The 26,284-nt window shown below is 41.1% G+C and overlaps 1 protein-coding gene across 2 annotated transcripts in view; it reads left to right on the forward strand.

Annotated features, from left to right (window-relative positions):
• The window catches only part of SYTL5 (synaptotagmin like 5), a 94,737-nt gene extending 68,740 nt beyond the window's left edge, over positions 1–25,997 (forward strand). The window contains exons 8-17 of one of the 2 annotated variants that reach the window (XM_061178709.1): positions 1,477–1,583; positions 4,235–4,327; positions 4,939–5,004; positions 8,713–8,891; positions 10,975–11,074; positions 12,576–12,737; positions 20,376–20,484; positions 21,799–21,934; positions 24,704–24,912; positions 25,841–25,997. In XM_061178709.1, the coding sequence (XP_061034692.1) occupies positions 1,477–1,583; positions 4,235–4,327; positions 4,939–5,004; positions 8,713–8,891; positions 10,975–11,074; positions 12,576–12,737; positions 20,376–20,484; positions 21,799–21,934; positions 24,704–24,912; positions 25,841–25,983 (1,304 nt within the window). In that variant the 3' untranslated portion in view covers positions 25,984–25,997. The remainder of the gene's footprint in view (positions 1–1,476; positions 1,584–4,234; positions 4,328–4,938; positions 5,005–8,712; positions 8,892–10,974; positions 11,075–12,575; positions 12,738–20,375; positions 20,485–21,798; positions 21,935–24,703; positions 24,913–25,840) is intronic. The other variant, XM_061178710.1, reaches the window with a different exon arrangement.
• The last annotated feature ends 287 nt before the right edge of the window (positions 25,998–26,284 follow it).

The raw sequence follows: 26,284 nt of genomic DNA on the forward strand, positions 1-26,284 counted from the left end.
TTCCATGCAAAATCCATGAATCTTGGATTTGGCAAGAGTATACAGTATACAGTCATCACTGCCAAGTCTCCGAGCTATACCAAATGTCAGTAGAGGAGTGCAGGAAATACAATTGGCTCATTTGATACAAAAGATAAAGACACATGCCCAGAGTTCAAGAAAATGGTAGTTCCATTGATATGGTCATCAGAAGTGCCCTGTATCTTGACAGATCAATCATTATTCCATGGTTTAAATAAAGAGTTCTTTGCAAGCAACGTTAAGGGATTATTAATAACCCTTTTCATTTGTATGATACCTTCAAAAGTATCATTTCACTTCAGTATCGCAACAACCCTGTGAAGCAGAGATTATTTATGTTGCGATTTTATTACCTGTGAATAAGGAAACTCTTTAGAGAAACATGTCATAAATAGGAAGTTTCTGTCCCACGTGTAGATTTGAAATCATGACAAAATCCTCAACAGGAAGAAATTGCCACTTACTTGATGATATTTGCCTAAAGCCTAAGGCTGGATTCTCTGTGCTGAGTTGGAGAGCCTCTCCCAGCTAGGTAGCTCTGAAGGGTTGTCTAAATGTGCATGTTTATTGTTGCATTTTGTTCAGGACTAGAAAATCGGTTCACCCGTTAAATGAAAAATTCTAAACTAGCCTAGAAGCCAACCTCATAGAGTGCATTTCTACTACTTCTACTCAATAGCTCCTGTGTTTTGAGTACATACTCTGTGTCAGGTGCTATGCTAAGCAGTTCTGTGTCATTTATCATTTCAAACTTAATTGCTCTCTTGCTGTCTTCAATCTTTCTCATTTATAAGCCACTATTCTATCTCAGCAGGGCTTTGACGTAGAACTGTTTTATGGAAATAAACTGTGTCTTGGTAAGCTATCCACAGCATTACTGAGTTTTGCATTGTTCTTTATGTTTTTAAAAGCAAGAAATTCTGCTCATGAAAGAATGTTCTGGTGCCTAAAGAAATAGAACTTCCTCTCAGTTTCCCTACAGCCACTCCCTTTTTGTGTGAAAGGAACTTGCTGTATCATTTCATTGCATTTTATGTCAAATATGAAAACACAGTAGATTCTCTAAATATTTAAATAAAGAATGGTTAATGTTTTATTTTTTTTCTAAGCTTAAGGGCCCATTCTGTGAGAGTTTTCCAAAGTGTATGAGCAAAGCAGAAGCCTTAAACAGCTTAAAACGTTAGTATTTTATAGTAGAGCATTTGCCCTCCTATGCTCAAAGGAGAAATGAACACATCAGTGTTGGTAAGTCAGTCCAAGGAAATTTCAAAATACTGTTAAAAAATGGAAGTATGTTAGCATAAACAGCATGAAGTTACTGCCTCTGTTGCTTTCATGACACTATCTATGCCCTATGCCGAGAAAGAATTGGAATAATGATGAAACATTTGCAATGAAAAGTGAACCCTTCTAACAGAACAAGATGATTCACATCTTTCCTTTTCCTTCCTCCAGACCGGAGTCGATCTGAGTTAGATTTGAGTGGGTCATTTACAGAAGACTTAGAGGATACTGTAAGCATAAGAAGCAAGTCTGTCCCTGGGGCTTTAGACAAAGACTTGGTAAGTTGGATGTGGAAGAGAGTCTAATGATCATGAAGAAAGGGCACAATCTTGTTCCAAACCTGTCCACTTAGAGGTGAGGATGAGTTGAGAGTGAAGTGAGGATATACAATAATTTCTTCCTATTAGTCTTCACAACTAACATATAAAAACAACCAAAGTGATTTAGAAAAGGTAACAGGGGGGTGCTGGTGGTGGTGGGATGAATTGGGAGATTGGGATTGACATATATACACTAATATGTGTAAAATAGATAACTATTAACCTGCTGTATAAAAAAATAAATAAAATTAAAAAAAAAAAGATTGGCAGTAACAAGTCTTAGTGTGGATGTGGAGAAAAGGGAACCCCTGTGCACTGTTGGTGGGAATGTAAATTGGTGCAGCCACTATGGAAATCAGTATGGAGGTTCCTCAAAACATTTAAAAAATTTTGAACTACCATATGCTCCAGAAATTCTACCTCTGAGTATTTATCTGAAGAAAATGAAAACACTAATTTGTAAAGATATCTGCACCCCCATGTTCACTGCAGTATTATTTACAATAGGCAAAACATGGAAACAACCTAAGTGTCCATCAATAAATAGATGAATGAGTAAAGAAGTTGTGGTATATGTATACAGTGGAATACTATTCAGCCACAAAAAAGAATAAAATCCTGCCATTCTCAACAACATGGATGAACCTCTAGGGCGTTACGCTAAGTGAAATAAGTCAGAAAGACGAATACCATGTGACCTCACTTATATGGAGCGTCAAATAAATAAATAAGAAGCAAGCTCTTAGATACAGAGAATATACTGGTGATTGCTAGAGGCGGGGGGGGGGGGTGGCGGGAGAAAGGGGTGACCTGTTTTTGTTTTTTGTTTTTAGTTCAAATAAATTGAAAAGAAAAAAGGTAACAGGTGATCAGGTTAATGAGTGAAGATTATCTCTAAGAAAACACCTGTTGGGGATTTCATTTCCTGGTTAAAAGCACATCACTAAATCTAAACCCCAAGAAATAACGAACCACAACATTTCCTAAATCAAATGTTACTAGACTTATCTGACTATATATTTTATATGAACATTTTTGCATCTCCAGTTACCCCCATAAACTACCTTCTCCATTGAGACCAACTTATGTGAAAATTAATGTTTAAGGTGAACTCATTTATAAAATGAGAAGGTTGAATTAAATTATTGTTAAGGTTCTAATGTTCTGATATTCCAATTTCTATAATAGCTATAATCCAATTTGAACTCCTTGGAAGAAAGAGAGAACACAAATGTTAAATGACATTAATATAATTTTTCCAACACAAACCAGGAAACTTAGTTCTAAAACTCAGTGTTATTCACTATAGTATTAAAAAACTGCAAAGTATTTTAAAATCCACCACAGGGCAGGGTTGGGGGGTCAGCAATGAGGTCAAATGGTTTCAAAGCTTACTTGGTATTCAGCTTTTAAGGAACAGCTAATTCCAATGTTATTAAACTATTACTGATCTTAGAAAACTCTGAAAATCTTCAAATTCATATTATGAAGCCATTGTATTGATATATAACCTGAATACTCAAACTTGATTTTAAAAATAGTTTAAAAAATGAAAACTACAATAATTTATGAATATATATGCAAAACTTGAAATATAATATTAAGTAAAACCTAGCAGTGAATCAAAAATATTGCAGTAAGGATAAGTAAGTTTTATTCTAGGTATGAATGGAAGAACTAACATATATAAGAATATCTATTACATAATTAATATTTCAGTATATTGAAGGAGAAAATAAACAACTATGTCAATAGATACTGAAAACTATTTTAAAAAAGAGAATGTAATTCCAACAGGATGCAAAATATTAGTTTCACACGTGAGGGTGAGAGGAGTGCCAGGGAAGAGAGGAGAAGCAAAAAAGAAAGGTGTCCATGATAAAAAAAAAAAAAAAGAGTATGCATGATACAATCCATTTGTGTGTGTGTGTGTGTGTGTGTGTGTGTGTGTGTGTGTGTGTCCTATTCATACCATCAAAAATTTTTGAAGTTTGATCATTAATATGTTAGTGGAGATATAAGTTTTTTATATTATTTGAAATTTATCTACATTGCTTAAACTTTTTTCTATAAAAATGTATTACTTAAATAACCAGGAAAAAAACTGTGGGGGAAGAAAAGTAGAATCTGGGATTTTGGACAAGAATCTAGCATCTAAAATAGTTTATTCTGTTGGAGAGATTTTCAAGATACATTTCCCCATTTTGACAGTATATATACACACACAGGTGTGTGTGAGCATATACACACACACAAATGCGCCCCAATTTTTTAAATTAAAAAATAACTTTAAGTACGTTGCTCAAAGTGAATCACTTTAGTGAGCAGGGAGGTAGGAATTGAACACCCAGGTCTGTGTGATTCCAAATTTTGTATTCTTTCCATAAAGCAAGCATCACTAGGAAGGAGACCCCAATCCTCTGATGGTACAATTCAGGTACCATCAGAATGGCAGGCAAAAGAGAAAAACCTAGGAATGGGGTGATTTCTAGATATTTGTATCTGATTTTTCAAGTATTTAAGAAAGAAAGTGGTTTTTTTAAGTGAAAAGACTTTCTAGGAAAGAAATAAACCAAACCACTGATTTTTTTTTTCCCATCCTTCCTTAGGACTACTTGGAAGAGACGGAAGAAGGCATTGATGACTTAGCGTCCTCTCGGTTTTCTGCAAACACCCACAGTCTAGCAAGCGGCCTGTCAACCGTAAGCAATTTTCTAGCATGCACTGGAAGATTCTTTCTCCGTTGATTTTCTGTGCATTTCCAAAGGAGAGAATAATGTTCTTCAGAAGCGCGTGATAGTGATTTGAAAGTCATTATAGTCTCCTGCTTGCCGTTTGTCCGCAGAGTAGTTTTCACTCGAATTTTGTGGTGGCTTTTCCTAAGGCTCCTGATTCCTTCCCTCTCCTACTTTAAAAACCTCTCCTCACCCAGGTTTTAAAATCTCATCACTCCCTAGTTCAGGCTCTCGTCAGCGGGAGCCTATGAATTATCTCCGTTCTCAGCTGTTAAATTTCCCTGCCACCATTCTCTCAACTCCCCAGCCATCCTCCACTCTACCGCCAGTCACTTTCCTAAAACATGTACCCAAGTAGGTTTCTCTCCTACTCCCACATCAAGTCCATAGCTTCCCACTGCCTACGGAATAAAATCCCTTCTTACTTTGGTGTTTGAACCCTTCTTTGAGAGGGCTTTAGGAGCCCCCGTGTCCTTATACCCATCTGTATGCCTACAAGTCTTGTCTTTCCTTCTCTGATTTCTGTCTGTTGCTCTAATACCCTTTTTTCTTTTGACCTTTGGGTGACTTCCTTAAAGAATTCTCAAGCAGGCTCTGACAGGAAGTGGACCTACCTAAGTGTGCCTGACGCTGACTCAGACACTGTGAGTGTTCAAGCTTTTCCTTTTTTCCAGACATACTTCACAAAATTCATGGTACACGGAATCTAATTAGGTAGGCAATTTTTCCAGCATTTATCTCTTTCTGACTTGTATACAGTTAACCAGAGGTTCTCTTTTAAAAGGTAAATAACATGATCAGAATCCAGGTATTCCAAAGAAAGAACATTTGTTAAACATTAGAATCTGAGGAGCAGTGAAAAGATACATGGTCTAAAATGATTTACCACGAACAAGGCACCTTTAGAATAAACATCTCTGTTTAACTCACAGCATTGGCTTGGTTAAGAGCATAAAGTTTGGTTAGTAGTAAAATTTCTACAACTTCTTCAGTTTCTCCCAAGCTTCAGCACTTGTGGGTTCTTAAACTGTCTTTTCTATATATGGGTCTCATGCTTACAGAGGACCCTCTTTGAAGAAGTGGCTACAGAGGAATGTGGTGTAGATACAAGTCAGTGATACAAGGAGGCAGTGAGGTATGGTGGGGAGATCCTCAGACTAAAAATCTGGAAATCTTGGCTTTATGTTGTCAACAAAAAAATTAATCAGTCGGTCTGAGAAAGAAATGGGAAATTTTACTGGAGCCAAATTGGAGATTATAACCCAGAAACAGCATCTCCAAAAGCTCCAAGAACTGTTCCGCCCATTAGAACTCAAGGCACAGTTATATAAGTTTTTTGAGACAGAGGGCTGTACATTAAATGATGTATTATTGACAGTTTATACAGTTCAGATCTAAGTGTCATCATGTCCCCTTACAAGAGCAAGAAGGAATGTTATCTTTTACTGAGTTTCTTATTGATGCTAGGAGAATGTTGCTTTCTATGGTTGAGCAGGTGTTCCTGCCGATGGGGGAGGTCTGGTCGATGCATAATGCAGATACACAATGCACAGTGTGGGGAGAGAGGAGGCCAAAGGGCAGAGAAGATTTTTTATGTTTAAATTTTTCTTGTCTTGCCATAAAATATGAATTTTATGTCACAGTGTCTTGGCACTGCCAACAATTTCTGTGAGCCAGACTTTACTCATCTGTAACATGAGGGGGTTGAGGCTTATTCTTGAAGCCCTTGAAACTCAATGCATGGTCCATGGACCAGCAGTATTGCATCACCCGGGAGAGACTGGAAAACGCTGTCAGCTCACAGAGCCCCTAGTGTCTCAGTGATAATTTCATAGCACTCCTAGGCCAAAAGTAATACCTGACTAGCCCATTTATTACGTAGTTAGCTTGAAAAACAAATTTAATAAGCACTGGGATCCTAACAACTTAGTAGCCATTTGAAAAAATAATATACATAACTTGAAAGAAAAATAATATTTTTATTCCGGTCTTAAATAGGCCCTGATGGGATGTGTGTGCCTGATGGGCACTACATGACTTGTCAGATCTTGGAATCTGATTGGGCAGCATCATTTTCATTTCCTGTTCCCTGTTGATTTTTGTGCAATACTTGCTTTTTGTCATAGCAACTGCCCAAAACTCAGCTTCACGTAGATAGGACTTCATTGAAAAGAATAAGGTGGAATTTAATGTTAATACTGTGAACCACTGTTCGTAGTTTGCCTGGTGTCTGGTAGTTGTCGCTGTGTTTCCCTTGAAATTTTAAAATATCCTGCTTTGCCCCTGTGAGTTGGCTCTGCTGCTTTGGGATGCCGAAACACACAGTTTGGGAACTGTGGACCTAGGAGTTTGTTAGAAAAGCAGAATCTCAGACCACCCCCTGGGACTGAATAGATCAGAATCGTCATTTTAACGAGATCCCCAGGTGACCTATATGCAATTAAAAATATATATATTTATTCATTTTGGCTGCACCGGGTCTTAGTTGCGGCAAGTGGGATCTTTAGCTGCAGCATGCGGACTCTTAGTTGCAGCATGCATGCGGGATCTAGTTCCCCGACCAGGGATCGAACCCGGGCCCCCTGCATTGGGAGCGTGGAGTCTTACCCACTGGACCACCAAGGAAGTCCCGACCTATATGCAACTGAAGTTTGCAAAGCACTGCTCAAAGACACTTGCTATCATGAAAATTTTGATGTTTTGTTTTATGAATAAAAAAGATGAATTAGGTCACTCACTGGCTTTCTTTAAGTTTTAATTTCCACATAATTATGGAATCCTTGGTTCGCTGTTGCCCTTGACTTAAGCTTGGAATAGATACTAGCCACATCACCCACTTCCTGTTTTTTGATCAGTCTCTACTCTGAGCAATTGGAGGAAGGTAATGACTTTTGTTTTATGTATAAACAAAAAAGTATAAAAAGTAGGAAGTCTAACCTGTCTTTGCACTCACCCATAGTCCTTCCCAGTGGTTCACAGACAGACTTTTGACACTCCCGGGTCACTCCTGAAAGCCTTCCAGGCGGCCTTTTGTGACAGTCGTGTTGCTAAGACACAGAGTTTGTGCTGCTGGTACTACAGGATAATTTTGTTACATTTAATTTAAAATATGTCTCTTGTTATTAGTGTGTCATCAGAAACTTCATTCATTCTGGTACATTTGGATAGAGTTTCTTTTTACGGTTTAATTTTATTTATTGGTTGGTGTGTTATTTTCTTCTTTAGTGTTCTGTTTTGTGGGTCGCTATTTTATAGATGTGTACAGAGCCATGGTCTTATTACTACCCATGTGGCTGTACAGCTGCTCAGGGGGAGCCCGACAGCTATGGGCATATGACGTTCTCCTGGCATGCCCTTGTTAAAGATGCAGTTTTGTTACTGAACCAAACTTGGGTCTGCTCGCCTGGGCACAGTAAAGGCAATCTACCGACAGCAGATTGTGGTGAAGGAAAGTACAGTGTAGATTGTAAAAGCACCAATACAAGGAGGGGACAGGTGGTTGGTGCTCGATAAACCCCCGAACTCCCCAAGGGGTTTCAGCAAAGCATTTTTAAAGGCCAGGTGAGGGGCGGGGCTTGCAGGGTATGTGATCAGCTTGTGCACAGTTTTCTGACTGGTTGATGGTGTTCAGTCTTTAGGCTCCGGAAGGTCTGGGGGCTACGTGTTCATGGTCATCAAGTAGTTAATTTCTTCCAATTTGGTGGGAGTTTTAGCATCTGTAAAACAACTCAGGAAGTGTGCATCTGATACTGTTATCTGGGTGCTTCAGAGAGGAGCTATAGCAGAGGATATGGGGGCGGGTCTGTCCTGGGAAGGCCCCATAGGGTCCTGCTCGGTTAGAGTTCTGGCTTCCCAGAGACTGATGGGATACTCTAGGTAGATGTCAGAGAGAGGAACTTGTGGCTTATGCTAGCACAGAAATATGAAATGAGTTTTTCTTTGTCCTGATCAATGCATTCTAGACCTTGAAGTAGATTGACCTTGAGTCTACCAGTGAAAAAGGAGAATGCTACAGGGATGAGGAAAAGAGATATGATGGGAAATGCCTCAATGACCCTGTATTCATTAGAAGCAGTGAATAAACACAGGGTATTCACTAACCCGAAAAGACAATGCTTCCCCTCCCAGCAGGTTTCCTGACTTCCTTACTAATGGTCCTAGTTCTTGTCCTTTCTCAGGCTTGGATTTTATACAATACCAGAAAAACAAGTGATTTTTGCTTTCTTCCTTTCACCCGAAATTTCCCTGCTCGTTATAGACAATGGGAATTGTAATTGAATGAAGGGAGGTAACTTCTGTGAAGAGATCACTAGCATAACACTAGATGCCTCTTTTCATCTTGTTTATTCCAGACCAGCCTGAACAGCATGATGAGTGTTTACAGTGAAACAGGAGACTATGGCAACGTGAAGGTCAGTGGGGAAATCCTTCTCCACATCAGCTACTGCTACAAAACTGGCGGGCTCTACATTTTTGTCAAGAATTGCAGAAACCTGGCCATAGGAGATGAAAAGAAACAGAGGACAGATGCGTAAGCATATACCGTATTCCTTAGACTATTTCGGTCAGTGCATATGTATGTGTGTTTGTCAGCATGTGTGTTTCTTTTTCAGAAGCGTCTTAGCATTCCTCTAGATTCAGAAGGTTGATCATCACTTTCTTCCTGTGCCAAACTTCTAAATATTCTTTGATGTGCATGTATAATGGTTGCATTCATGGTTACCTGATCTTTACTTTTTTATTTTATTTTATTTTATTTCTATTCTATTTTATTTTATTTTATTCTATGCTATTTTATTTTATTTTATTCTATTCTATTTTATTTTATTCTATTTTACTTTATTTTATTTTATTGTATTGTATTCTATTCTATTCTATTCTATTCTATTCTATTCTATTTTATGGCTGCACTGCACGGCTTGTGGGATCTCAGTTCCCCGACCTGGGATTGAACCCGGGCCACGGCAGTGAAAGCACCAAGTCCTAACTGCTAGACTACCGGAGAACACCCAGATTTTTAAAAAGCTATTACTCAATGTGATTCAGGACTGACAGATTTGTAGTTCACACAGAGGCAGCTCTTTGAGATAGAAGGCTGACACATTGGCACACCCCAGGATGTATAAGAGCATCCTGTTAATTTTTGTTCTGGGAAACCCTCCAGAGAAAATTACCAAGCTGTTCACCCAATTGAACAACTTGAGAGGGCAATTATGAAGCTCTCAGGATTTCAGGGATGAGCCTGGGAGGGCAGGGATGACTATAGCACGTTGGAAAGAAGCTAGGTACAAAGATATGTCATGCCTTCCCAGGACCACTGCCAGGTTTGATGATTCACTAGGAGGACTCACAGGTCTCCACACGTAGTCATAATCAGCAAAGGGAAAAGGCATATGTGGCAAAGTTCTAAAGAATCCAGGGTTAATCTTCCAAGTATCCTTTCCCAGTGGAGTCACATGGGATGTGCATAAGGTGCTTAGGTCCTCCAGCAACGAATTGTGACAACACATGTGAAGTGTTGTCTACCAGGGAAGCTCATTGAGAGACTCAACTGGGCGCATAACAAATTCCCAGTCTCCCAGAAGGAAAGCAGGGGTTCAGCAGAAGCCATATTATTTCCACAAATATTTTAGTCACAGTGAGCCACTTATATCTGTTCTGGGAATGATGAGAATCCTCCTGAAATCCAGGTTCCCACATGCCAGCCAAGAGCCGAACTTATAAGCAGGCATTTCTAAGGAGAGCAGTCTCAGACCTGCTGTTTACCTTTTTTCTACATAAAAGATGACCTAGGTTCAGTAAACAACTCAGCAAAGCTGTTTCCAAATTAGACAAACAGATGGATTCTGAGTACAGATTGGTCCACTTACCTCCTCAGCTAAATATCAGAGAGCTTCAGGACCAATATCATCATTTAGACTAGCATGGAAAGGGATCATCTAAAGCCCATCCTGAAGATGTGCTTCAGGACTCTGGTAGCATCTTTCACATTTCAATCTTGTACATTTCTGAGTCTGCCATGATGCTTCGCTCCAAGAGGCTCCTGGGACAGCTCAAGGCAAGGTATTGGGTAGAATTGCTATTGTGATTTCAGGTTGTTATTTTTCATTTCCTCTTTTCCCCATTTTTCTTCATCCATCCATGGCCATTGACTCCACTCATCAGAAGTCCTGACATCTGAGTGGAGAGGAAAATAACCCCATATTTTGTGAGACCATTGGTCATAATAATAGATTACATTTATTGAGTAGTATAATATGTCAGCTTCTTGTATGTCTCAGCTAATTTTATCTTCACAATGCCATAAGTAAGCTCTTGAGTTCACCAAAACCAGTGAGGCCTGGAGTGATTCAAACCCAGCTGGCTTGACTCCAGAGCCCACACCCTTTACCACTAGACTTTACTGCTTCTCTCTTATTGAAGGTCCAGAGTTATATTTCAAGGTGTCCTGTTATGTAGACAACATTCCCTTTGGTTCTGTCTCTTATACTCACTAGCCTATTCCCTTTGCCTCTTTTATTCACTGATGTCCCCGAGCATTTCTTGCAAAGTAGATGTTTCCCAAGAATTATTTTCCTTTTTTTTTTTTTTTTTTTTTTTTTTACCATCTACAGTTATGTCAAGTCATACCTTCTTCCTGACAAGTCTAGAAATAATAAGCGCAAGACCAAAATCAGAACAGGCACCAATCCAGAATTCAATGAAACACTAAAGGTAAATAAATATTCTCTCATAGTAACTTTAGTGATACAGTTTACAACCTCATTGAAACTACAGAGGATTTGCATGTCAAGGCTTACATGTATTTTAGACAAGTAGAATTTGAATCAATTAGTGTGATACCCTTGGCTTTCTGTTTCTGGAAAAGAAAAAATGTAAACCACTCTTACCCTGTGTTTTTCTCTGTTGGTCCTGAAATTGCACCTTAAGTAGAGACGATCCAGGAAAATTACATCTGACCTGATACATCTTGTCAAAAAGTATGTTTCACTCTTGGGAAAACTGTGTTTTTTCTAGTTCCCCCTAAAAGAAGTTTGTCACAGTTTCTGCTAACACAGCGTGAAGATGTGCTGTTTCTCGTAAGGGTTTTGGAATTTGGCTAAATTTAAACATGTGGTTAATGAACAGTGGAGATGCAGGGCTGGATTCCAGAACTCTCAGAGACAGTGGCCTAGATAAGCTATAACCCAGGCCCCAATTCTAGAGAAATTACTTTTCCCTATAGGCTTCCATGTAACCTCTTCTCTCACCCTGGACCAATCTAGCCTGGTAAGAAAGATCCAGGGAGATGGGGATGTAGACGTTATTGCCAGTCGCAAAGTAATTTATGGATCTTGTGCCCAGAATGATGGAGTCAGAATCCACCACAGGAGGGAGTTGGTGAGTTGGGGGCGTGTGTCAGCGGGGTCATATGTGAAAGCAGGAACCAATATCAAAACAGATCAAAGTGAAAATGAATGAATATAGGCAGAGGGTGAATCCAGCAGCCATGACAAGATAGCAAAGATGAGCCCAAGCGGAAGAGAGAAACAGAGTGACATGGCAGATCCAGGAAGCAGGGAGCCAAGGTTAATCATGCCAGGAACAGCAAGGATGGGTGTAGACGCAAATCCAAGATCAGGAGTCAGTCAGTCTGAAGCGTGTCCCAGGTGGTCATTTGCTTAGGATAATCAGGAGGTTTTGAGCGTGTATGGGCTTGTGGCCCTGGATAATGTTCTGCACTTAGGCTGAACTTTATGAAGTTTGGCATTTGCAAGTTTCTCACTGTCAGTACTATCCTGGATTTGGGGCTTCTTGTTATAAATAAAATAAGACAGAGAAATTAGAGAATTGATATATTAAACATTGTGCTTACAAAGTAGTTGTTGACAAAATAATTAGGCAAATGAAAAGCAGGTAAAACTGAAAAGGGGACAAGCTTCATCACCTGACACTTTTTATACAATATCTGAAGTTTATCGACTCCCCCCCACCCCGCCCCAAATAGTCTGTTGATATATGGTTCAGTGCTGAGTCTCACACAAAATGATTTTATGGAATAGAACCTCAGTTGTAGCAGAAACGAAGAAAAATGAAGATTTTTTTCTCTTGGGTTTGTTTTGTTCATATTACTAACGTATTTGATCTGAAAGCTGGTGGTAGTAAATTTCAACCTGTCCCAGAAGTGGGCAGAGCCCTCCTTATGGAGTGTGTTGTTGTAAATCTGATCTTGCAGTATACCATCAGCCACAGCCAGCTGGAAACGAGAACTCTGCAGCTCTCAGTCTGGCATTACGATCGATTTGGACGGAACAGCTTCCTTGGGGAGGTGGAGATTCCTTTTGACTCATGGAACTTTGAAAATCCAAGTGATGAGTGGTTTGTGCTTCAGCCCAAGGTAGGAAATGCTTCCAGATGTGAGTCAAACAGTTATACAAGTAATGAGCAAAATTGCCGTCACAGGCCTGAAGAATCTGAAGACTTCCAGTTGCCAAGTGATAATCTGAAAAGGTTAGTGCAGCTCATTTTGGAATGATATAATAAATGTAAATCCATTCTTTTGGAAATCCTTCTTCTTCGATACAGACTGTCTGTAAAATGCGAGCCACATAATCATATATCTTATTAATTTGACCTACTAAGAATGTAGTCATCATTCGAAGGTTGCCATGGATGAACAAAAGAATACATTATATGATCCTATTAGAAAGAGAAAGCGTTCATTTTCACATAGACGAAAACAGCTCCATAGCGCACGATCAGTCTCAGAACATTCTCTCTCTTCTTCATTCTCCACAATTCAGACATGAGCAGGAGTGCTCTGGCCTTGGCTCACATGAGGAAGTGACCAGTAGCTAAAGTATCTGGTTTCCTACATTCCTACTTTTGAGATTCAGAACCCAGGTCTTGAGTTATAGTCAGAAAAAGAAATCTCAAAGCTGGTTCTAGAAATTAAATGCTACTATAGTATGTTCTAAACTAAACCAACAGTACCTGAGATTCACTCTATGCAATTGGTATCTCTACGTTTACAGTAATTTTTGAAGTCAAAAGTGAGGTGGAAAAAAGGTCACATTTACGTAACCAAAGATTGTTCTTTATAGAGAGAAGGGCAAAAAGAACATGGTGGTAAAGATAGTGGATGCAGATCAGACCTCCTGGGTTCATTCCTGGCTTCACGACTCTGTGTAACCTTGGGCAAGTTACTTAACTTCCCAGGCCTTGGTATTCTCACTGGTGATAAAAGAATTGGACATCAGTTATAGGGATGCTGTGAGGCTTGAAGAAGCCTGCTATGTGATGCTTGCAGTATTGTGTCAGGCACACTGTAAACTTCTCACTAAATGCTAGGTAGTATTTATGTTACATTGGAGTCCTTATATTGCAATGAACAGAAACCCCAGCTCATCCTACTCAAAAAAATAAAAGGAAATTATGGGCCAGTGATTATCAAGCATGGCTGGATCCAGATACTCAGATCTTAGCAAGGCCCTGGAGTCTCTTGGTCTCTCTTCTCTGTGTTGGCTTCACTTGCAGACTTCATGCAGTGTGGGCCTCCCTCACTAGCTCCAGGTCTCCTTCTCTTGGACACCACAACAGCTGCAAACCTCTCATCCTTGCCTCACACTGTCCAGGAGAGGAGAGAGTTCCTCCTCCTCCAATAGTCCAACCAATGCCCTGGCCCTGGTTCCTAATCCTCATTACATTATTTGCCCATCCTGAGCCAATCATTCTGGCTAGGGAGGTGAGATACATTGATTGGCTTAAGTCAATCAGAACATAACTCTGGTCTTGAAGGTGGTATTGCCCCAAAAGAAATCCTGGTACAGTAGTACTGAAAAAAAAAAATGGTGAGTGGATGCTAGACAGCAAAAAACAAACGTTGACCATCATCAGTAACACTTGTTGATCATCATCAGTAGCAGCATCGTTCACATCTCATGGTTACAACCATCAGTGTGGGGTTAGCATCGTTATCCCCATTTTATATAAGGAGACTGAGACTCAGAAGTTAAATACAATATTCTAGTGGATTTTATAAGTGTTGACCTCAAACTTGGTGTAAATAACTCGTGGAAAATCTTTAGGAGGTTTAATTGGGCTAAGGGTAAAATGGACAATGAAATAGAAATCCTCAAACAGAAAATAACCTCATTCCCATGACTAACATAAATGTGGTAGAGATAGGAAGTACAGTGTTAACAAGTCCATGATAGCATAACATTTCTCTGACATTAAATATGAGAAATATTTGGTCATTACAGTACTAAGTTTCTTGGAATTGAATGAAAAGCCTCAACATAAAGGATAGCAATTAATCTGACTTAACAGTCTCCTATCACGTGCTTCCTTTTGTGTAATGGGTGAGTATCAAAGAATCATAGAAAATGTCCAACATATCATATGATGCGTGACACTGATGAAGGACAAGTAACATGCATCTTAGTCCATGAAGTTAATTTGTCTGTCAGAAATACAACATGAAAGCACATGTTATATGGGGGCTGGGCTCTTTCCAAAGAGCTGGGCTCTTTGGAAACCAGCTTGGAGGGTTTCCAGTCAGTTTCTTGGAAATGGTTGGAGAATTTGCACTGAGATGATATCAGAGCTCTCCCAGGCCTCTCCCAAGCATCCTCTGTGCTTAGGGGTCCACAACTTTCCATGGTAATCACCTTCACATTGACACTGAGTGGTTTGACTTTCTATCATAAGGGAGAAGCATCTCTCTGAGGCTGCTCAAGGTGGAAACATCCTGATGGTGTTTAATGTCAGTGGAACTCCTTTGGTCCTCTGCCAGAGGCTCTCTTTAGAAGTCTGTCCTCAGGCTATTGTAAATTTTTCCCACGTAGGCAGAGAGCCAGAAATTCCTGGGAGCTTATATACCCCCTGCCACAAGGCAACCCTTAGCCAGTAACTGATAGATGGGGGAGTTTGAAAGCTCAGTTCCATTACTGAGAGTGGGAAAAGCTCTGAGGCGTTACTTATACTCCAGAGCTCTCCTGCTGGATCAGGCTGTGCCTTTGCCTGGCTTCCTCCTCTTCCCCAACCTATTTCCCCAACCCCTTCACTGGCCTGTCCTGGGAGCACTTTCTCAATAAGTCACTTGCATAAGAATCCTCACCTCAGGGTCGGCTTCTGGGGAACGCAACTTAAATTGGTGTCTCTAATCCATGTCGTCTTTTTCCACCAAGCTCCCTCTGACACATACAGAGGAAAGGCTGCAGATTATTCAGACTTGCTTAGATACCATGCCTTCCAAAACCAGGGAGGCAGGATACCAAAACGTGCTCTGTACGCCGCCTCCTGCTTCGGGAGTGGCTCATCTTCGGGCTGAGCTGGGCTCCCTGTGGTTGATTACCAGCCGACTCTGAGAAGTGTCATTTCGTTCTCCGTCTGCCTCTCAGTCATTTCAATGCAGTAGTCACTTCATCAGCTACAGCTATAGCATGAGCAGCCTTGGAGACTTGATGCTTCTTATAGATCATCCAGCTGAGGAACTGAAGTGTGAGCTACAGGGACCAATTTCCTTAGTAATAGAGGATCGGAATTAATAGTCCTTAAACATTCAGAAATGCTGACATCCTTTGGCAGTGGGAAGACTGGAAAGACACAGTGCCTTATTGCTTATCGACTCTGTGTTGGTGAAAAGTCCCTGGACACCTTCCTTTGTTTTTGCTAGGTCTTACAACCCACGTGGAGGCCGATGCAGACGGAGAAAGAATTCAAGATGCCAGATGTACTTACTATAAAGTAGTTTCACAGTATAACTCCCATTTTACTGCATGACGTGGGACTGTTTATTAGCTATAACTCGTTATCTTACCGGAAGGCACGTTAGGTAGTTAGACAAGAAGAGTTTGTCAGTATAAATTGCCTTTCATGTGTTCCCAGAAGGTGTGATTATAAAAGGGACCTTTGAAAGTCAACAGCAAGCCTAAGTGGTTTTCCAAGGAAATCTTCGCCATCCCACCTTCAGGCAGAGTCAATGTAATATAAGGTCCCGTGAAATGATTGCCTAGCTAAAGGGCTCTCTCCTTATGTGGCAGTTTGGGTAGACTTGTGTCCATGATATATGATTCCACCTTAGACCTGTAAGTGTCTGAGTGGAAACTCTGCTTCCTACTCTGGTGGAAAGTGGATCTCTCTCTCTTCAAAAAGCCTTCTGGAGCAGAGGGGGATGTCAGTGGTTTACCTATATCCCCATTTTCATGCATACATGGCTCCCCATGGCTGTCCCTCCTGCCAGCCAACACCTACCAATCTTTGTAGGAGAGGCGCCCTCAGGCTGCTGGAGTGGGCTTGGAATATGGGCATGGAAAGCCAGAATAGCCTAGGTATTTAAGGCTTCTGGGGCTTGAGGGCAGAGCCCTTGATCAATAACTGATGGGTGAAGGAGTGTAAACCCTCTCACTCCCTTGCCTCTGATCGGGACAGCTCTGAGGTGTGACCTGTCTTATCCTCAGAGCTCCCCTTTGGGACTGAGCAAAAGTTACTCTCCATGAAACTTTGCCTGATATCACAACCTTGGTAAACCTCTCTTCACTTTGTGGTCCCACTACCCTACTACCCACCCTCATAAAACACGATAACAGGAATTCGTGTCTTCAGGTCTCCTCAGGACCCCAGAGTAGACAGCTTGTTTGCGTCTTCCTTGCTGCTTCTTACCTGCACACACACCTCTGATCACACCTGACTCCCTACCCGTCCTTAGACACATTCTGCACGAGCCCCACTGTATGCTGCTCATCCTGCTTTCTTAACCCAGACTAATCATCCCCCCCCACCCCCCTTCATATGTCATCATCTCTCCCATCCTTTAAGGACCAGACACGGGCCCCCTCTTCACCCCATTCTGGATTACTCTCTTCCCGCAGTAGTTTCTTTGTACTTGTATTGGGAGCAACTGTCATCATTTGTCTGACGTTGAGCTTGCTGTGTGGTAGAAGCCCTCTTCTCCCAGCAATCAGGACCAATAATAGTAGGTCAGTTCATGCCCTAAGTCACAGAAGTCAAACACGTACCCACTCCCCCAGTGCATTTCTTAATCATGTATTTTAACTTAAAACAAATACATGTGCATTCATTTTCAGGTCTTCTAATATAGGGGCACTTTGTTTTGTTTGAGTATGGTTTCAGTGATTGAAATTCTGTCATATCCTCCTGGCATAAATTCTGACCCTAACGTATCCTAATCAACAGTTTCTAGTTTGAGTTTCTCTAAAGTGGAAACAAAAACTTAAGAGTACTTTCAAAAGTCAACCAAGTGCAAAACCTTTCTAAATATTCATCATCTTTTTCCTAATCTTTTACAGCTTGGAGCCCAAATATAATCCAATAGCAAATTTATTTTCAAATCTTTAGTTCTGATAAGTCGGTCAACCTAATTTTTCTAGTAGCAGCTGTCTTTTCGGACTCTTCAATTTGTGACATTCAGTTATATAATTACAGCCACAAATATGCCTGGCATAAAGAGCTTCGGGGACTAATGCAGCTGACTTGATGAGCATGAACTTCAGCTGATGGGAGCAGGCATGCACGGTCTTTGTAGAGGATCCTGTTCTTCACTGGGAATGGAGAGCATTTGGGCAGATGAATAGAGCTTCTATTGAATATATGTATCTCCTGGATAGAATGAAAATTCATTGAAAGTCGGGTCTCTCTCCGTGTCCCCGTAGCACTTAGCAAAATGCCTTAAAATCATTACTGCAAGAAGCCATTCCGTATGTGTTTGTAGAATTGAATAAATTGAATTGAGTTGAATTCTGCAACCTTTTTCTGAGTAGGAGTTGGTTGAATAATGTAAAATGGTAGAATGCCAGGACAGGATGTTGCCTTGGAATTTCCTTGCAAGTGTACCAAAAATACCCCCAAGATATTAGCTATGTGCAGACTGTAAGATGACTCCCTCCTTTGGATTTCTGTTGTGTGTGATTATAATGCTATAAGACTTGACCTTTATTATTTTCTACTCCCACAAGATTTAAGGACTGTGTTTATACCAAGTCACCAGTATATTTGAATTTCAGCTAGAAAGTAATGCAACATTAATAAATCCCAATAATGCATGTTTTGATCTCTACAAATATACTACACATTAGTATGGGACACCTGCACATATAATTTTTCCTGCCAATATATTTTCCTACCCAAAGATCTCAGCTGAAAGCAAACAGAGCTTGCACTGGTTAACTGTTGTTGTATAGAAAACTACCTTAAATCTTAGTGGCTTAAAACAACAATTTATTACTATTGTTCTTGATTCCGTGCGGTGACTGGGCTCAGCTAGGTGGTTCTTATTTAAGGTCTCTCATACGGTTGAGGCTAGATGATAGACTGAGGCTGAAGTCATCTGAGGGCTTGACTGGGCTGGTTGTTCCAGTTGGCTGTCTCATACTTGATGTTGGCTGCCAGCTAGGTAGGAACTCAGCTAGGCCTGCCAACTAGAGCACCGACGTGTGGCTTCTCCATGTGGCTTGGACCTCACATCATGGGTTCCCAGAGGGAGAATCCCAAGAATATTCATTCCAAGAGAAGAAGTAGAAGCTGTTCATTTTAAGGCCAGGACCCAGAAACTGGCACATTATCACTTCTGCCATATTCTACTAGTCAGAGCAATCACAGAGCCCACTCAGATCCAGAGAGGACAAATACCTCACCTCTCATTAGCCATAGTACCAAAAAAGCAGTTGATCTCTTTTATCTGTCGTAATATCCATTATAATTTTCCATTTGTGACTTTCACATAAACTAAAATTTACTGAAACCATCAAAACAATTAGAAAAGTCCTCTTACAAGGCACTCAATGTAAAATAATTAAATTTTAGATGGATAGTCTGTTTCACCATCTAATCTCATTTGTGCCCCTGGCAAGATAGCTGAATAAAATACTTCAAATGACTTCCCCGCCTTTACTAATAAGTTTTACCACCACCAAGAGGAAAGAAAGTAAAGCAAGGATTCCTTTTGTAATGGTATCAGTCTTTTTCGCTGAGGCTTGAACAGCCTTGGGCTTTCTTGTAGGTTTTGGGGTTTCTGAATTCTGAGGAAAGTACACTACTTTTCTTACCCTATTTATGAAAAATCAAAGTTCCGTATTTATTTCTGTGCAGTTTTGTCACATGTGTAGCTTTGTATATTCACCACTACAGCCAAGATACAGAATAGGTCCATCCCCACAAGGATCCTTCGTGCTCTTTTATAACCACACCCACCTCCCCCCTGCCACGCCCATTCCTAACCCCTAACAACCAGTTATCTATTGAAAGACATCTAGGTTGTTTCCAGTTTTGTACTGTTACAAATAAAGATGATACAGATATGTATGTACAGATTTTTTTCAGTGTGCACAGTCTTTTACTTCTCTGGGATAAATGCCCAAGAGTGCAAATTGCTAGGGTGTATGGTAGTTGTATGTTTAGTCTTTTAAGAAAATGCCAAAGTGATTTCCAGAGTGGCTGAACCATTTTACAGTCCCACCAGCAATGTTGGAGTGAACCAGTTTTTCCGCATTGAGTTTTAATGATGTGAATTACCAGTATAGCTTTTCATAGTTGGTGGCTGGCAGCCCAATATGAATCAGACATTACTGCCTACTTGCCCCTTCTTGGACACTTAGGAAGGCCTTGAGACATCAAGGACAGATAGACAGAAGTATCTTCTGGGGCTGTTTTCAGTGACATCTTTATTCCTGCCTCATACCCCAAATTATTTGGGTATGTTCGATGATGGGTCCAGTTCTCAAAGCATCACAGGCACTCAGTGTCCATTGATTCACCGAATGTGTGTTATATATCTCCTCTCAAATTCCTTTTACTTTAGCGTTAAATGTTATACTCAAATACCTTCATAGAGTTTTCCAGCCTCTCTTTTCTCATGCCTGAGGCATCTCTTGAACCAATAAGTGCCAACATAGTTGAATGGGAATAAATTGTCACATTTACGCTACCAAGTGAATATTGTACATTCAAATATGGGCTACAAAATTACAAACCAAGCATTCTCACCTTTTCTTTTCGCCTGTCTCCTCTTGGCCAGGTGGAATTTGCTGCTGATATTGGCCTTCAGTACAAAGGAGAGCTGACAGTCATTTTACGTTACATACCCCCAGAGGAGAACCTGACACTTCCACTAGGACAGCTTCAAGGTAGAGAAAACTAATCAATGACTTTGATCGGGGACATTCCGTTTCTAGAAGTGTGGAAATAGGGATCAGGGGTTGGTGGGCTCTGTTACTTTTACATTACACAGATGAAATGGAAAGGGTTAGGTGTCACTGTCGTTTAAGGAGAGTCGAAAAGTATATACTGTGTATGGGGAAGGATGTCAGATTCTTACAAGGAAAGGACAGAGTTCATACTTAGAGACCAACCTTAATGTTGAGATTTGTTTCCTGGAAGTCCAGGACATATAGGATCTTCCCCCCCTGCCGGGTAGAGTGGGGGGTAGGGGGAGATGGGGGATGGCCTGCTGAGAGGGGAGGTGTAGAAAGCTGCTGTCTGGATTTATGACATTCACAGCTGCTCAGGGCATCTTGAGAAAGAAATTAACCTGGAACACAGAATACAAAGGAAAAATCCAGACGGAGTCAACTTTTAAATCCCTTTTGCCCTTCTTCTTTCTTCAACTCCTACAGGCAGCTTCCTTTATCTTTCTTTTCCTATCACCCTTGTCATTGTGACCCTGTGCAACTAAATGACTATCTCTCAGCCTCAGTTGCCTCACTTCTTAGGGATATTGCAAGAATTAAATAGGTTCATTCATACAAAGCACTTAGAACAGTGTTAAATAAAGGTGGTGGTGGAGGCGGTCGTTATTCATGTTGAGCGTACGTCATCAGAATAAAAATGTGATGTGGGAAGAGTTTCCTCTCACCCCCAAATGTAATTGTGTCTGAGCTATAGCCTTTAGAGCTGGCCCGGCATGGAGTTGACAATGTACGAGACTAAAATATCCAAGACGGGAGTTAGGAATTTTCTCTTTGGGGGTCTTGGCACATGTGTGTGGCTTTCATTGTAGCTGTTCCTCACAGAGAGCAGGGATGTGGCCCAGGCAGCTCTCAGGGTCTTTTCTGTTTTATCCCTTTATATGTTATAGGGGAGTATTTAATTTTTTTAAAATTTATTTGCTCATTTTTTTTCAACGAAAATGAAAGATATATCCAGAAGGAATGCAGTGGAGTAAAAAACATTTAAGTGATTACATGGAAAAGTATATAATAATGTAAAGATCTCATTCACTCTGAAAATGAAATAAATCTTTGTGGATTTTATTTGTAAATTTTGAAATGGAACCCATGATCTATCTCTCTTCCCTTCCCTTCTTTTCTCTTTCTCTTCCCCTCCCCCCCATTCTCATTCTCTCTTTCTCTTTCATTCTCTCTTCCTCCCTCCTTCCCTCATTCTCTCTCTCTCTGGCTCTCTTTCTCTCTTTTTCGCTTTTTCTCTGATGGCTGATGCAGGAAAGAAGACCTTTAAACGAGGAAAGAAGAAGGATTCTCCTGTCATCCCTGGAGGAATCCTAGAAGTGTTCATCAAAGAGGCAAAGAATTTGACAGCGGTGAAATCAGGAGGCACTTCTGATAGTTTTGTGAAGGGGTAATTTTGTTTGAGCTCATTTTCGATGATACTTAATGGGAGATGAAAAGGTCTGTGATCCATGAGACAGTGGTGGCTGTGAGGCTTCTGTGTTGTTCTTATTCTAAATGTGTGCTAGGAAAGAACTCCCCTTCAATGCTGGCGCTTACATTGAAAACAATGCAAGAGAGATCTGCTTATTCTAGCTCTCAGCCTGCTTCTAGCATATTTCAGGATGTCCCGTGACTCTCGCCCTCAAGACTGGCAAATTTTCCTTTGAGATTCGTTTCTCACAGCAGGAGAAAGTATGATTTTCTACATGTAATATACTTGTGCTTTGTTATCATTTGGTACTGACTATATGCAACGTCAACAAAAATATTGGATCCTTGGTATTTTGCTCTCTTGGGGGAACTTGTAAAAAGTGGAGATGTCAGAGCATCATCCCTAGAGATATCCACTGGAGAGTGCCTTGGGGAAACTCCAAGACTGCCTCTTGGGCATTTGTGCCCACTTCGTGGAGCCCGGGGCAGTTTCTTGAGGGAATGCAGCCCTTTTAATGGACATTCTTACCCATTCAAGGCAACCCAAACAACAAATCCCTCCTGATTTCTATTTGAGATTTTTCTCCTATAATTAGAAGAACTAGAACCAGCGGGATATTTTTCATTCATTGCAACAAACACATACATGCACACGTTCCAAGCACTAAGTCCTGCAGTTCCAAAAATAAGACATGGTCCCTGGTCTCACAGAGCACCACAAAATGCATAAGGTAAAACAAAGTCCCGTGATGCCAGCCGTGAGGTTAATTCTTTGAGTCAGATGACAGTATCATTCCTCTCCTCAGTCCTTCTTGGAAAAGTGTAATTTTCCCTACAAGGAAATGAGTCAAACCTTTATGCTCACACAGTCTAACTTTGGTAAGGGCGATAATAAGGAGAAGCAGATGTCTGGGGCTTCCCCACTGGTGAGTGTGTGTGCCTGAATCCTGGTCCATCTGTCCTTGACTCTTTCTCCCAGGAGGTTTAAGCACAGAAGAAATGCTTTCTGTGGATCCTGCCGTTGAAATTTGCCTCCCCAGCCCTACCATCTAGTTCTGGCCTCTTCCTGCTCACTGGTGGGATAAGGGTATGGCTTCTCGCCCATGAACTCACTGTGGCCTTGCACGGATGACTTAACATCTTCTGGAATAGTTTTTACTTTATCATGTTGAACATTTATGAAGCAGAGATAATAAAGGACAGTATCTTTGTTTTATATATATATATATATTTTTTTTTTTTTTTTTCCTTTTTAAAGGCCAGTAACTTTCTAGTAAATTCTCTCCCTGGTTACACTTAAACATTGAGCTGATTTTAAAGGGACCTCAGATTTTTTGAAAAAGAGCATGAGAGAGCAAGAATAGACCTTTGTGTAAAATTTAATATTATAAAATATATCAGTAAGTATTAGGTCTGTCCGTGAGCCAACATAACAGTGGCTTAAACAAGACAAAAGTTTTTTCTCTCGTGTATAAACAAAGACTAAAGGTAAGGTATCCCATTGGCCAGAACTTAGTCACATGGCTATATGAGCTACAAGGGAGGCTGGGGAATGTAGTCTTTATTCTGGACAATCTTGTGCCTAACTTTAAAAAAATGAGGATTTGGGGGGTTTTTTTTTGAGAAAAATAGCGAGAGAATGAATATTGGGAGGTAAGCAGTCTCTGTTTGGTACATGAAATGAATTCTCAAGTGTCATAATGTATCTTCTTTATTGTAAGGTCATTTGTGGTATTTTTCATGTTTGATGTACTAATTTCATACCCATAAGTCTCCTTCCGTAAAGTCTGCTCCCTGACTCATCAGGTACTATGATCAAAAACGGAGTAGAGAAAGTGAGACAGGGAAGGGAGGGAAGTTGATAAAAATATGTTACTAGGCAGGTTACCACTGTGAGCAACTGGGCTCAGTTCCACTAAGGAAGCATCAAGGAACTCTGTGGAATGTACCTTAGGATCATCCCTTCAAGGGACAGGGAAGCTGGGAGACTCATCCACCAATTTCTAAAACTCATTGGTTGAGGGTTGCTCCTGGGGACATTAAATTCCCAGTAATCCCAGGGTTTCCTGCACAGAAGCTGAATCAGCTCACAGAGCACCAAAGTCCTTAATTGGAGAAGCAAAGAGACACAGACGCTTGAAGTGGGAAGCTGTCCACATGCCAGGAAGTGCTCATCGTGGCTTCATGTCACCTCAGAGGTGGGCCAAAGGTGATAGGAGGCAGAACATTATTACATAGTGTCTCCCACAGGAGGTATTTTCATTTCAGTAGGAGGGAAGGACCAATACAGGATTAGAAAGGAGAGGACGGGGGACTTCCCTGGTGGCACAGTGGATAAGACTGTGCTCCCAATGCAGGGGTCCCGGGTTCCATCCCTGGTCAGAGAACTAGATCCCACATGCATGCCGCAACTAAGGAGCCCGCCTGCCGCAACTAAGGAGCCCACGTGCCACAACTAAGACCCAGTGCAACCAAATAAATAAATATTTTTAAAAAAAGAAAGGAGAGTGTGGGCATTTTACTATTGCCCCACTTAAAAGAAATAATAAACCATTCCACTAAATAAACCCAGATTTAAGCATATATGATGCTGGGAAAGAAAATCAAATAGACACACACAGATAAACACACACACACACACACACACACACACACGAGGAATTATGGGAAATTGACATGACTACGCAAGGGTGCCTTTTTCTGCTTTACTGTCTCACTGATGGCTTGATTGTGTTTTCTCCTGCAGCTACCTGCTCCCTGATGATAGCAAAGCCACCAAGCACAAAACTCTGGTAATAAAAAAGAGTGTTAACCCTCAGTGGAATCATACCTTCATGTTCACTGGCCTGCATCCCCAGGATTTAAAGAATGTTTGCCTAGAACTTACCGTCTGGGACAAGGAGGCCTTTTCCAGCAACATCTTTCTGGGAGGAGTTCGTTTGAATTCTGGAAGCGGTGAGGGACTTGGTAACCCTGAGATAGTCTGTGACTTGGCGTGGGGCAGGGGAGTGGTTCCTGCAGGTTTGATGTGTCCTAAGTGTATATGTAGTTTCCTCTTAGCCGACTCTCGAAATTTCCACAGATGCTCCATTACTTTAGCCAAGGATTGGTTCATTGTTAAAATTACTACTGTGTAACTTTGTATCCTTCAGCTAGAAGTTTGGGGTATATAATGCTTATATTCAGTCCTTTCATAAAATACCATTTACACTTTAGTCTAAGTGAATTTCAACTAGTCTGGGAACTTACTTCAGGATTTGCTCGGGAGAGGATCACCAAGACAGCACATGCTTCTGACCGGGGAGAGAAGGACTTCCAAGACCAACTTGACTTCAGCCTCTTCTCAGTTCTTTCCATGCTTGCAGCCATTACACTGCTTGAATCGAAAGGAAATCCATTTTTTCCCTAAAAAAAAAATGTCTCATGTTGTTCAAACAGGTCATGGAAACACACCACTGATTCCACAAGACACAACTGTAACAGGGCGAATTGGGGGGTGGGGGGAATTACAGCAGCAGAGCACGTGTATAGATTAGGGAGAGCCAAGACTATCTCTGCCACTAAAACAAAAACTCCCAGTTCAGCCTGTTCTTCTGTTGTGTTAACTCAGTCTAGATGAGCCAGCTTTCTACTTAAACTACCAAAGTGAGGAAGAAATGAGCCCCTAGGGCCATCCTGATTTGTTCCCCATCATCTAGGCAGAGGAGAGGAATGCAGGCTACAAAGGATGAAGTCCATGCTAACTCTACTCACTAGATACGGTGAGAACAAGCCACTGAAGGGCTCTCTGGTCAGCAGATCCCCCTCAGAGGTTGATAGGTGTCTTCCAGAAGATCAAAACATTCCATTTGTAAAGTGTAATGCTCCCCTTTCCCTTCTTCAGGTGTGAGCCATGGGCAGACCGTGGGTTGGATGGACTCTCAGGGGGAAGAGCAACGCCTCTGGCAGAAGATGGCGGACAATCCTGGGACTCCGGTAGAGGGCGTACTCATGCTGCGTGCCAGCATGGGCAAGAGTAAGCTCTGAAGGTACCAGTTCTCCAAAATGAGGCCTCTTGGGACGGTCTGGTGGTTATTTCCTACCAGTAGCAGGCTTGGGACCTGGAGTCTGCTTCCCTGCCATTTCTCACCGGAGGGTATTGGGACCTGAGAGGAAGAGATGTCAGTGTTATGAACGCCTAGGGTCTTGCCAGGTGTCTGAAAAAGCATGTACCTCTCTATGTCCATGGGCCAGGGCTTTTTTGATTGGATGATAGAAAGTATACCACGCTGTCGTGTCAACAAGCAAATTGTGCAATGATTCATAGGCTTTATACCGTAGGGGAAAT

The sequence above is a fragment of the Eubalaena glacialis genome, chromosome X (assembly GCF_028564815.1).
Source record: "Eubalaena glacialis isolate mEubGla1 chromosome X, mEubGla1.1.hap2.+ XY, whole genome shotgun sequence".
Lineage (NCBI taxonomy): Eukaryota > Metazoa > Chordata > Mammalia > Artiodactyla > Balaenidae > Eubalaena > Eubalaena glacialis.